Source organism: Scomber scombrus, chromosome 10 (genome assembly GCF_963691925.1).
Source record: "Scomber scombrus chromosome 10, fScoSco1.1, whole genome shotgun sequence".
NCBI lineage: Eukaryota > Metazoa > Chordata > Actinopteri > Scombriformes > Scombridae > Scomber > Scomber scombrus.
The window spans coordinates 7,777,577-7,791,339 of record NC_084979.1 but is presented as its reverse complement, the minus strand read 5'-3'; the positions used below and the strand labels follow the sequence as shown (position 1 = coordinate 7,791,339).

Genomic DNA, 13,763 nt, shown 5'->3' with positions numbered 1-13,763 from the left:
AAAGTGAGTATCAGAGAGTATTTGAGAGTGTGAGTTTATCCGTATATCATCAGTTCATGCAGGATAAATGATACGCTGGGGATCACACACATCAAGGTGTTTCATTGAAGTATGTGCAAGCTTGAAATTGTGACTGAAAGCAATTGTCTAATGGAATGTTACTTGTATCAATCCTAACATCTCCTCTCCTTTCTCTTACTGTCTGGCAGGCTGCAAAGGGATGCTGTGTGGCTTCGGCGCCGTATGTGAGCGAGACCCAACAGACCAGGGCAAGGCTGAGTGCGTTTGCAAGAGAGTGGATTGTCCATCCTTGGTAGCACCTGTTTGCGGCTCGGATTCGTCCACCTACTCCAACGAGTGCGAGTTGGAGAAGGCACAGTGCAATACACAGCGACGCATCAAGGTGCTGCGCAAGGGACCCTGCTGTAAGTACCATCACCTGCCTGCCAACCAGTCCTCCAGACATCAGTTTAACAACTCCCTCAATACTGTGTTGAAACGAAAATCTTTAAGCAAATGGGAAATGATTAACTAATTTGTTAAGAAAAATCCCCTGACACTGAATTTATCTGCCTTATCTCATTTCCAAATCGTTAGCAAATGACTATGAGTCTTAATTATTTGTAAAGATTGAAAGAAAAGAAAATTTTACATTTGACATTTAAATACTTTGTATGATCGAAGTTTAAAAGAATTAAAATTGCGAGTCTTCACTTTGTAAGACAATATAAATAGAGCAGATTCGACTGCACACCTGCTTTACTATATTTATGAGATCCCCAACTGCCATAAACTTCAAAAACACATCAGTAATATTCTTTGTAGACTTCTAGCATTAGCAGATGTTTTTTAGGTCAAGGCATGTTATTTCAAGTGTTACCATACAGAGTTTGAACATTTTGATATATCAGTTTAGTGCCTTTGATCCAGAAGATATCAATTCCACAAAGACTGCTGAAAGAGCTTAATGTAAAACCTGTCGTGTATAAGCAAAAAAAACCTGTTATTAGTGGTGAATGTGAAGGTTTTCAATGCAATAATAGACACAGGACTTGAAGTTTCAGACAGATGTAGCAAGCCTACGTCCGTCGTCAGCCAAACGAACAGCTGCGAGTCTCTGAGTGACGCTAAATTGCTTGTTATTGTCAAGTAAATGGATATCTATTACCGCCCGTTCTAATACAACAAGCTTTGCCTCCCTATCTTTATCCGCCAATAATAAAACGCGTCCCCATTATGTCCAATCCATTGTCGCTCCAATATGGCTGCGCTCCCAATGCTTAAGCGCCACCTGCACCCTCACAAAGCAAAACGTGCACCGTTTGCTGTTCCCGTTGGTCGTCATCCAGTGTGCATTCTATCCCTCAGCCCCTCGTGGGTGCCTGCACTCCTGCTGTAGCTCTCATTGCTTCTCTTCAGCAAAGCCCATCAACATCCAGAGCTCTGAGGGGAGCGGCGGATTCCTGCCAAAGCTGCATCATTGCAGCAGCCTTAGTAATAACTAGAGTGTTTTGTCAGTGTCGAGCCTGCCTGCCAGTGGGCCCACCGCTAATTCCAAGGGTCTGATTACAGTGCCGGCTTGGACCTGGCACTAATAATAAGTTTGGTGACTGCTCATCACTGACAGCGAGGAAATAAAGAGATAGAAAGGACAGAGAGAGGTCAGATGAGGAACATAGGGTATAGTGGACAAAGGATGGGAAGCATCTGGAGACGCAGAGAGGCAATAAGGTTGAAACAGGAGCGAGCTATGAAACATTTAGAGGAAGAGGGAGATGAAAAACCGAGTGAGTGAACAGAAAAGAGTAATAGATTTAATCCAGAGAGAGAAACTACTGCAAGTGCTGTAATGATGGTTTATGGAAGGTTCAGGCCATCGGAAGCACCGTAATTACCACAGGCAACAACAGCAGGCAGCCACCGGCAAACAAAAAAAAAATAATGATACTAATGACAGTATTGCTGATGATAACCACATGCTCACAGATTCATCAGAACAGACTTTCTCTCTCATGACGTCATCAACAAGGAGTCAAAAGCTGTTCTCCTCATTTCTCTCATTACCTGCATATTAAATGGGCCAAACACTAACAGTAAGATTTTTATGTTATCTTTTTCTTGTACCCACTGAATCTGACTCCTTTTTCAAATAGCACATAGCTCTTGGGAGTGTACCTTGGAGACAAGTCAGGTCTGGATGTTTTTGTGTTGTTTAGTCCATTTAAAAAGGTCAAATTTAAAAATTTAATGCGGCTTAAAGCCTCAATAAGCATTCTGAGCGTATGAAAAATGAAGATAGCTGAAATCGTCAGTTGGTTAATCTTCTGTAGCCTCACTAGCTTATGAAGAACATAACAAAAGTGTTCTTTCAAAATGTGTAAAACAGTGGGAGATATTTGTTAAGCGACTTGTTTTGTAGTCTTTCACCTGTCTTTAGACGTGACAAAGCATCACTGCAATTTGTAATGTAATCAATGTAATCAGTGCAGAAATGTTCCAGTATAAACATGATGATTATGAGGGAAATAGACTTAATTAAATGAACTTAAATGCCAACCTCCCTCCAAATGATGATGCCATATTCATTACAAATTCATAAACATAACTCAAAGTTAATCATTTTCAATAATGAAAATTAGTTTCAAAATTGTTTTTGCAGTTTTTACCTCAGATTCTTTTAATCTGTAGCTTTTCAGCCCAGCAAAAGATTCCAGTTATTTTTTAAAAATCAGCTCCTACTGAAATATATCCATTGTAACATTAAAACCTCCTACAGCAACATTGTCAAACCTACAGCCAGTGTGTTGTGTAAAATAACATATACATACGGTGCCAAGTTGGCACCTTGCAGGTCAAAGCAGTCCCTGAAGACCCCCCATTTGTGTGACTGTTTAGACTCAACTTCATTCACACATGATGCAATCAAGTCTAAATAGTTGACATTCCATTGCAGACCATGTATATTCCATCATGAGATAATGCAGAGACTCAGAGGGCTTCAGATTTTCCCTTTGATTGTCTTTTGAAGTTAAGTAAAAGAAAACCTGCATAGCAAAATGATCTCATTCTTTTATCTATCGTGTGAGTCCATGTGTAATGCCCAGTCAGTAGTTGGACTTTATTATCTTTATTATCACATTTGAATAATTTATCTGGTCAAATGAGCTTTTTCTTTATGTTAAATCTGTTAAATCAGCTTTTTTCAGCACTCCCTCTAATACTGCAAAAACAGTGAGTACCTTTGACAAAGGTAAAAAGGAGAAATTCACACTTTGCTGTGGCGGCGCACACTCCAGCAGATTTTGAATGGTAATTCTAAAGGTTAAAGACATTATTTTGATTGGTTGGAGCCGTAACTCTACATACTGAATAAGCTGTCGGGTGAGTTTAAAATCTTAACTTTAGACCACAAGTAGTTTCCTTCAATGAAAACCAATATATGTGCATTACACAAAATACAAAGAGTCCCTAAATTATTTTCCTATTAATTCTGCATCCGTTCTTACACTATTTATCCCATTCTCCTTTTTTTTTTATTGCATTGAATTCAACACAAGCAAATCTCGGTCAAGTATGCACCAACCACTTAGCTAGCTGTCATGTGTAGGCTTAGTTACCTTTGCTTTTATTGTGACAGCCTTGTTGAAAGCTCACATACATAGCAAAGTGATTTAAGTCTGGTATAAAGAATTCTGAAGGGCAGCCGACCAAAGAATGAAGTCGTTTTCTAAAAATTCATCTAAATTGTGGTTTAAATATTCATCACAAGATATTTTTATGAGTTTGTAATATACAGCTGAATCAGAGAATATTTGCATTTGCACATTTGACGTGCGTACTGTATGTAGCAGTGGAGTGCAAGATTGTATATGTTTGTGTGTGTGTGTGCGTGTGTGCGTGCGCGTGTGTGTGTGAGAGAAAGAGAGAGCCAGTGTTAGGAGGTCAGGGGAAGCCGAGTGACAGGCTCTCATTCTCTTTCTGCCTCCAATAAATTCAGCCGGTACAGAGGATCTGGACAGGTCACTCTGGCTGAGATTATGGAGTTGTCAGGGCTGATGGAGAACGAGAGAAGAGGCAACGACAAGGAGGAATAGCGAGGGAGAGCACGTGTGTAGAGAGAAAGAAAGAGAGAGAGAGGGAGTTGAGGGAATGAGGGGGCTTTTAACTTTAAGAATTGCGTGGGCGGTTGGATTGGTGCTTTTGTGCGAAGCCTCGTTTGACTCATTGGATTTGAATGGCGGGTTTTCATTGGGGTAAGTGAATTGGCCAGCGTTCCGAGGAGCCATCATGTCCAATTCAAATCAACCGGGGAGTCTTATCTGGCACTCAGGAGTGCAGTCACAAAAGCAGTTTTCTTTTTTTTCTTTTTTCTCACAGCCTTTTTTAATGAGACATGAGTTATATCGAGCATTTTGTTAGTGTTGAGTACAGACTGAGGTTTGTGGTATGGCAGACCTGCAGGGCCTTGATGTCTTCAGTATGCTTACACCTCTACGTTTCTCAATGTGAGCATTTTGTTGCTTTCTTAAACCAAGAGTGTATCACTGTTAAAAGAAAAAGTAACACATTCTTTGCCTTTCAAAAGAAACGTCGACTCCTCGTTGAATAGTTTGCTGCTACAGCCTCACTTGGACTGATCTGACCAGTAGCTTGAGGTAGCTAATGTTACCTAATGATAGCAAATTTTAGATGAATGTAACTGACTTTACTGACTCAGTCTGCTGACTTTATGGCTGTTCTTCTCCACCTGTGCTGCTGCTGCACTTCATTTTAGTGTTCGCCATTATCCTTTAATTATGATCGCCATAGTGGCCACTTACTGCTTTAATGTTGTCATCATTCACATGATCCTCATCAACATAACCTTTCCAGTGCCTCTGTTAAATACAAAATCCAGTTTCATACAGCCTATTTGTAGTTTCAGTACCATTGTACCCACCAAGTGAATTGCTGAGAGTTGAGAACTTTGTCTAAATAAAGTTGAATGAGGCAGAAAGCGTGAGCAGTCAGGTGTTTAGGCGAGTTTAAAACACAACTACAGGTTAGCCAAAGTTATTTGAGAGAGAAAACAGAGGCAATCAGTCAAATAATTACCTAAACTGTCTGCTGTAAACATCCATCAGAGGTTACCCACTGTCTTCCTGCCTTAACTTTGGCCTACAGCACCTACAATAGTCGTGTACACACAGTTTTTCTCTCCAATGAGGGATTACTACTATTACCTTGACATTTATGGGTGAGTCACTTTTGGTTTTAACTATAAATAAAGCGATTTAGGCGGTCTAAATTGACTCTGTTAACTGTCAGAAAGCCTTGCAGCAATGTGGCTACGTGTTTGCAGTCCTCCACTATTGAGCGATGTCCATATATTCACTCTGATCTGACTGCACACTTCAGCTTAGATCAGTTTGGCTCAACAGTGGGGGAAAAAATCGCCTGTAACCACATTCATTTAGCACCACACTCATAATACTGAACTGGCTATTACAGCATTTAAGTGCCAAAGTAACAATGTAAGTCTCCTCCGGAGGACAGGACAAAACGACCCACATGGCGTCAAGTCGCGGGGCTCTTATTTGCCCTCAGTGCTCCGCTCTAATATTCACATAACCTGAGCCCTTAATGGGTCAGAGCAGCTCGGCGCCAGCTTCTTCATTATCTTCCTTTTGTTCTAGATGGATGATTTGGGATCTGCGGGGTTGCATTTCCGATGGTCAGGCGGTCAAGCGGGCAGGTGGCGAGTAGATAATGGCCTCAGATATTATCAAAATTAAAAGGAGAAGCGGCGTTTAAACCGGGCCAGCAGGAGCTCCTGATAACAACACGAGGCGAGAGGGGAGTAAAAAAAAAAGCAGCCAGAAAAGAAAGAACTCAGATAGAGAGCGAGAGAGAAACAGCCAGCAGAAGCACTTTCTGGTTCAGAGAGACAAGAGACATTTGGGCAGCTGAGTGTATGTATTCATGTGTGTGTGTGTGTACGGGCATGCACACGATACAATCAGCTAGGGAACTCGCACCATGTTGGCTCTCCTAATATTGAACTTGGAGCACAGTGGTAAATACACTCCTTTTCCCAGTGAGAGCCAGAGAAGTGCTGCAGAACTCATCTTGTGTGGCCACTCTAGTGGAACATGGAGTTTTATTCTTTCTTTTTTTTTTTTTTTACTTTTTCTTTTGCTTCTTGAAGAAGTGCAACAAGTAATGCAAAAAAAAATTGTGTGAGTGTGCTTGTGCGTGTGTGTGAGACAGCTGGGGTTTGAGAAACTGATCAGCGGGGATGGTTTTTTGTGCGTGTGTATGTGCACGTGTTTGAGTTCTTAAGAGATGACCATAAACACGACCTGCTACCTCCTACTCTATCAGTCCACTCTCTCTCTCTCTTTCTGTGCTTTAGAGAGAGCTTTATCTCCCCGACACCGACATACTCTTGTATCCTCACAGTGAAAGGAAAAAGGCATCAGTACTCCACACCTGCTGCTCTGTCTGCTGTAACACACTACAGGCAGTCACATCCAGTAAAAGGAGGAAGTGAATCTCTACATCTTACACTTAAAGTATGTGATGCAACTTGAGCTGTTCAGTTATAATCTATATTGAGAGAGTCAGAGCCATTCGGGGATTTGATGCATTGTCTGGGATCATTACTTGAAAGGACCAAACCTGTCTCATATGCAACTAATTCACACTTAGCAAATGCGTTTTGTAGCAGCCATAATGTCACCCTGATACAGTCTATCAATTAAATGAAGAGATATGTATAATGAATTTTTCTGCTAAATGTTTGCTGTCAATGGGCTTCATTTATTTTCCCTCCAATCTCCCCTCTTGGCAGCTACAGCATGGTTATGGTGATGCTTTGGCAACTCAGAGCACTTTGTTAACATTTGGAGAGATTGCATGCTCATCATTGTTAAATATTGAAAACGCCTGAAACCTTTAAAGCACTTAATACCCTTTTCCATTATATTACCAAAATCAAGAGCTTTGCCTAAACTTAACCAATTTTTTAGTAGTGTGTCCCAACACGTGGGACACAAAGCAAGGCAAGGCAATTTATTTGTATAGCAGAATTTCAACAACAAGGCAATTCAAAATGCTTTACATAAAACATAAAATGCATCAAGACAAGAATATAAAAGCAACACAAGGCAAATATAAAAAAAACCATAAAAAATATAAAAACATTTAAATATCAGTAAGACACAAACACAAGATGCAAACCCTCGTCTCAGGTTTAAAAGTCTGATTCCTTACAAGTGAATGTTACCCCGGCAACAATTCAATTTTCTCCAAAAATGTATTCAGAAAGCAAATTAGTCCTTATTCATGAGTCCTTGTGTTTTGACTGACTGAATATACTTGCAGATATCCATAATATATGCAGATATGCATCATTTAATGACACTGTATATCTGTGCATTTTGTAAGTGTGTTTTTTGCAGAATAAACTATTGAGGTGTATTAATGAATGAGTTACAAATGCAGGAAATGAGCTCACTGTATGATGTGAGGAGTATGTGAATTATACTGTATGCTATGTTCACAGTCACCAGATCTCAACCCATTTGAACACTTATAAGAGATGTTGGAATAATATATTAAATGCTGATCTCCTACAACATCATCAAAATAAATGAGGAAATAGCTTTTATAAGAATGATGTTCACCCCTTCAGTAGAGTTCCTCACATTTGAAGAATCCATATTAGACCCCGATCAGAAACGGAGCACTTTTGTAGCAGCCTGGGGCGACTTTTTGGAATTGTTTTCAATGAGAGCAAAGCTTTTTGCTGAGTTCATTTTTGCAGGAGCGCCCTGAACGCCTCAAGTTGAAAAAACTTCAGCTCAGATTCCGAAAGCACCCGACTTCATTTGAGTTTTTTTCCAATTTCCCATTGCCCGATCGGATGAATTGAGAGGTGGGTCCTCTGTGGTGGTGACGACAACAATAATGGCTGTTGTTAGATACCTGCAGCTATATGACTTTACAAACCGTAGTTGCCATGATCAATAACTATCTAGAAGAATATAAAAGATAAAGATCTGTGAGGATCCACTTTGTTTCTGAACAGTTTACTCAGAAAACTGTTTTGGGGTTTTGTAAGAGAGCAGAAAATCTTTGAAAATGACTCAAATCAAAAGTTACACTGCCTCTCTTCTCATTCACCTGCTGTCTATCAAGCCTTCTCTCCTGCTCCTGAAATTTGTTGAGAGAAGTTTTTCCCCCCAGAGAAGCTATAACAGTCGCTGGCCTGAGTCGGCTTGTTACCCAAGCTGTATTTTCCGTCTTTTGTCTGGTGCTGGTCTGGCTGGTTGTTAAGGTGTCTGGGCTCGACAGGGTGAAGCCCTGATTTATCCCCTCGTCGGGCCTAAAGCTGGCTGGGACGGCAAGTTTCGGGAAATATCTTGCAAGCAAAAGTTTCATTCTGGAGCAGAGCTGGAGAGTCAGGAGATGAAAGCCGACATGCTATTTTCCTCCTTTACCCCCACATACCATTTCCCCCCTTTTTTCCCCTCTACTTCTCTTTTGGACCTGCTGTGACTATCTCTTTTGTCACCCTGGTGACACGCGTGGTTGCCCCCGGTGACAATGGATTGGAGGTAATAGCTGTAGATGGTGGAGATGACTTTTGGCTTTGCCAGAACTGATAACAGTGCTCCGTATACTCTGACTTTTCCCCTTTTATTTATTTTGTCCTCTTCCTGTTCCTTAAGTCTTTCTTATCTTCCATTCCCTTTCTTTTCCTCCTTAGTTGTACTTCCTTTCTTCCCTTCTTTCCTCTCCTCCTGCCCTCATCCCCTTTTTTATTATCTATCTAAATCTACCTCCTACTCCCTCACCCCCTCCTCTCCTTTTTCTCTCGCCCTTTTTTTTTCTTCCCTCATCTTCTTCTTTATCCTCATTTCCTGACTACCCTTTTCCTCCTTCCCTGTTCCCCGTCAATCCATTCTTCTCCCTGTCCCTCTCATTTCACCTTTCCTTCATTTGCTCGCTGTTAGACCAGCCAAAAATAAGTCAGTCACGCTCTCCTCCCTCCTTATTTTCTACTCTCTATCCCTGTCTTTTTCTCTCAATCTCTTCCTTTTCTACCATTTGCTCTTTAAAACTTGAAGACAAATTTCTGTGTCTTGCTGCTGGTCTCATCAGTAGTAACATACACACACACACACACACAGACACACACACACACACACACACACACACACACACACACACACAGGGCGAGAGGTCATTGTAAATAACTCGGTTTCCGTGCTTTCATTTCCCAGAGGCACTGACTCTTGCTTGGTATTCATAACCATCACATGCACAACATGACGGACTCTGTGTGTGTGTGTGTGTGTGTGTGTGTGTGTGTGTGTGTGTGTGTGTGTGTGTGTGTGTGTGTGTGTGTGTGTGTGTGTGTGTGTGTGTGTGTGTGTGTGTGTGTGTGCTGATACTGTATTTATATGCATGTTCACACATACATATACAGTCATACTTAGCAATATATAAACACTGCAGGCATTTTGCAGACAGATACATTGAAACATATACAGTTAATTATTGTTGTTGTCCTTCACCACACACACATACACACACACACACACATACACACACATAAAGAGATGATAATGGGCTTTACTGGATTCCTCTATCAATCTTTACTCACCGTTCCACTCATCTGCAACCACTGATACTTGCCAGACAAATCCTGTCTTCTTCATCTCTCTCTCTCTCTCTCTCTCTCTCTCTCTCTCTCTCTCTCTCTCTCTCTCTCTCTCTCCCAGCATTCACCTCTCTAAAACCTGCAGGCAAAAACACTGATTATATATACACATACAGTACACACATCCCTATCCACACACACAAACACACATACCTGCCTAACACCAGACAAGGGGTTGTGTTCTGAGACTTTTTAATGTATTTATGCATTTGGCTTCTTCTGAATAATACATCATTAGTTGTTTTGCTTTTGGTTTTTTGGGGTTTTTTTTGCCTGCGTTGACTTTGGGAGAGATGGGAAGGAGTGAAAATAATAAAAGCAGAGTGCTGTTGAAAATGTGAGGATAACAACCAGCTCAGCAGACAATGGTTGATATTTTATTTTTTTTGTGTGGAACAAGAATAGTGACAACTGTCAGGAGCCGGATTTCTAAAGAATATCTGTTTGTGTCTTTATTGGCTTCGTTTCTATAGTGTGTGTGTGTTTGTGTGTATGAGTGTGTGTTTGTGTGTATGTGCTTATTTTTGTTACATCTTGGGGACCTTTTCTAGTATAGACACCTTGTCGGGATCAGTAGTCCTCATGGGGATCAAAGCCTGCTTCTAATGAGGCAAAATGTCATTTCTGAGGTCCTGGTTAAGGTTAGGGTCAGTCTGTCCACAATGAATGTAAGTCAATAAGAATAGTTGTGCAAACTCACATAAACCAAACTGTCTTTCTCTCTAAATTGTGTTCCAGACAGTGACCTTACTCATATTAATTAATTCATGAATTTGCTTCGAAAGCATTTACAACAGAACATTTTCAACAATAACAGTTCTACAGTATTTTAATCTATTTTTAAATTCTAACTGCTCTTATGTGTTACACCTCTTCATGCTCACAGACACATGTTCACTCTGCTACCTATTCAGAGTACTATTGACTGCATTCGTTCCCCAGACTAATGCTGCGTTCACACTGTGGCAGTAGAGGGCAAATTAAACGGTCCAGTCCTCGCTCTCAGCAGGAGACCGACTGTAAACTTCCTCCACCGCTCAGTTAAAATGAGCAAAGTGACGCCAAACTTTGTGAACTTTTACCTTCTTCTGCAGCAGTGTATGAAAACTGGGTGGATGCAGTTATGTGTTATTGTGAATCAACTTGTATTATCTCATCTCACCCCTAAGATGAAGTAGTGCAGTGGTTATTGATCATCAGGGCCTATAGTCCTGCCGGTGTTCATGTCAGCGATCTAATGAGACACTGTTTAAACCTGGGCTGGAATGTGAATGCAGTTAACTGAGTGGGAGGAGAGAAACACAGTAGGCTTTTGTCCTCAGGAACCAGGAATGAGAAAAGCTATTGAAGAAAATATGCAGACTTTCCCATTGTGAGTTGCATTTCTGAGTCTGAAGCTGTGTCTGAAATCACTCTCTAGTTTGCTATGTGGTGCCTTATATTTTAGAGCTGCAACTACATTTATTTTCATTATCAAAGAGATAGACATCTTACTCATGTATGAATTTTCAAATGTTTCAAATTTGAGAAGCTGGAACTGAAGAATGTTAATAAAATGATTAACTGATTATCAAAATAGCTGATTAATGTTCTGCTAAGTGCTTAATCTGCTAATTATTGCAGCTCTGCTATATTTACTTAACATTGTTTCATGTATTTTCATGAATTATAAGTGCGAAATGTATTCACTATAAAGAAGTGACCATTATGGAATGAATGGCCATGGAATGCATTTTTATAGATGTGAAAACATGTCTTGTGACACTACAACTGCCAGTTATGAAGCAAAGTGATTATAATTCATATGTGTCCAAAATCGGAATTTACAGTCGCTGCAGAGTAAATTACTGAGTGTGTGTTCTGTAGGGAGCACAGTAATGAATGAGTGAATGATGAGATGATTTCATGCAAAACAAAGAGGGAAAAAAGGGTTTAGTATTAAGTTTTGAATTGGATGCATGAGCTGGCAGCTTGTAGAATGATTTCTGTGAAAAGAATGTGATAATGAGATTTTATCACTTCTGCTGAACAGCGGCCACAAGTGGCAATTATAGGATAATGGCACATTGAAATTCACTTCATTTCCCATGATTTTCAGTAATCACTTCAGTTGTAAACAGTTTATTGTGACTGCTCCTTCTTGTCCTGTTCCTCCCTTGCAATATTAAAAAGGGATCCGCTGACAGAAAGCTCAGAAAACGACCATTTCCTGCTCTGTAGTGTTTTGGAACCATCAATGTCAGCGCTGACCCCAGTTAGTGATAAACGTTTCCTGTGGCGGATTTATAATAAAAGCCACCCTGTGATTGGTCAGTTTAAGGCTTTAATGTGAAGCCCCAGCATTAGGTTTGTCTGCTGTGCATTAGCAATAACTTGCTACAGCTCTTATGTGGTTTAACCATCAGTTAAGTGTGAAGCTAATATCGATTAGATCAAATCAAAGACATTAACAATAAATAAAGTACATGCACGTATTGTTTGGATGGATGCCAGTACAATGGAAACTACTACATAAAGAAGGAATGACAGGACTAAATACATTAAGTTAGTATTGCTGAAAAAATGCTGACCTTAAAGAGTTTGAAAAATGAGTTTTGATTCCCTGAAAATCTTTGTGATTACTACTTTAAAACGATACATCAAGAAAAGAAGGGAGAGGACTGCACTCCCTGACTTATTTTGGCACCAAGATCTTTGTTGCTTTCAAAAGGCCTCAGCACTAATCCAAGAGACACAACTCTTGGTAGAAGCACTGACAGTTTTCCAATAGCTAATACTAACTTTTCCCTATCGGCCAGGTTAGAGAAACTGAGCTGTCTTTGCTCATGATCTTTTAACGTGCTTATAAAGCTTACACGTCTGAAATAAAGTGAGGTGTAAAACTAACTAAACTGTGTGGATGATTTGACAGCTGATTTATAATCATCCACACAGTCCCTCAGCAGGACACTGAAACACTTTCATATCTGGCCTGAATATGCAGAATACATGATCAACACTTCTGAACAATGGATCAAATTATACTTGTGCAGTGTAAAAGGGGCTCACAGTGACTAACAGAGAGATTTATCACTACCAAATATGTAAAAGGGCTTTGAGTCCATGAAAGTTTTAGTGATTATAACTTTAAAATAATACATCAGAAAAAAGAAGAAAAATTAAAGTTGATCAAAAAATGATATTCTTTCATAGCTACTAAATTGGTTAAAAAGGGAATTTGTTGTTTCTCCCAAAATACCTTTCCCATCATCCCATAAATCATATTCCCTCACAATTTACATAACAGCATTAGTGACAGCATGACACAGCAGTTCCTAAGACTTCATTATTGCATCCTGGTGGCTGGTATTCATTAATTAAAGGAAGAAGCCACATTTTTGTAGAAGACATTTCACAGTGAGCTTCTGTTACAGTCAGGAGCTGACAGTCTTTTCTGCCCTTTGTTTGTCGACTTCATCCCTGTGGTATGTCTTTACACACACCATCCTGTTAATAATGGAATTACACAAGCAAGATGCTGTTAAAATTCTGTCTCTCTGTGGTGAATAGTTTTAAATTATAATCTTATTTGTATTATTAAGTCTCAATCTTTGGTGCCAGGCATTCATTACTGTGGCGATTCTCCCTTCGCCTCCCAGAGATAATTCCTTGTTTTTCTGTTGATCAGGTTCCTGATGCTGCCGTTGTTAATCCAAAAACTGACTGGAAATGTACTGTACTGTAAGTCGTGACTCAGCGTGCTGGTTTCTTAAGATTTTGGCTTTTGATGCTTTATAGTCAAACCTTGAGCTATGAGCTGTGAGCAATTCAACCAAAGCAGTTCATGAGAAGAAAAAAGCAAAGAACTGAGAAATGTCTGAATCTTAAACATAAAAGATTAACTTCATCATGTAATCATTTTGTGCCTCACAGGTTGGGAAACACTTAGTATGTTTAGAGCAGCTTTGGTTAAACAGCTTTGAATGGAAATGCTCTTATATCAGAGGTGACAGAAGCTGATAAATCTACATTTATTTACATGGGATTGCTGAGAGCAGAGATAAAGCAGGGTGAA

At 40.0% G+C, this 13,763-nt stretch overlaps 1 protein-coding gene across 1 annotated transcript in view; it reads left to right on the top strand.

The window, feature by feature from the left end:
* The window catches only part of agrn (agrin), a 162,313-nt gene that overhangs the window by 53,257 nt on the left and 95,293 nt on the right, over window positions 1-13,763 (top strand). The window contains exon 3 of the mRNA XM_062426785.1: window positions 210-425. Coding sequence (XP_062282769.1) covers window positions 210-425 — 216 coding nt within the window. The remainder of the gene's footprint in view (window positions 1-209; window positions 426-13,763) is intronic.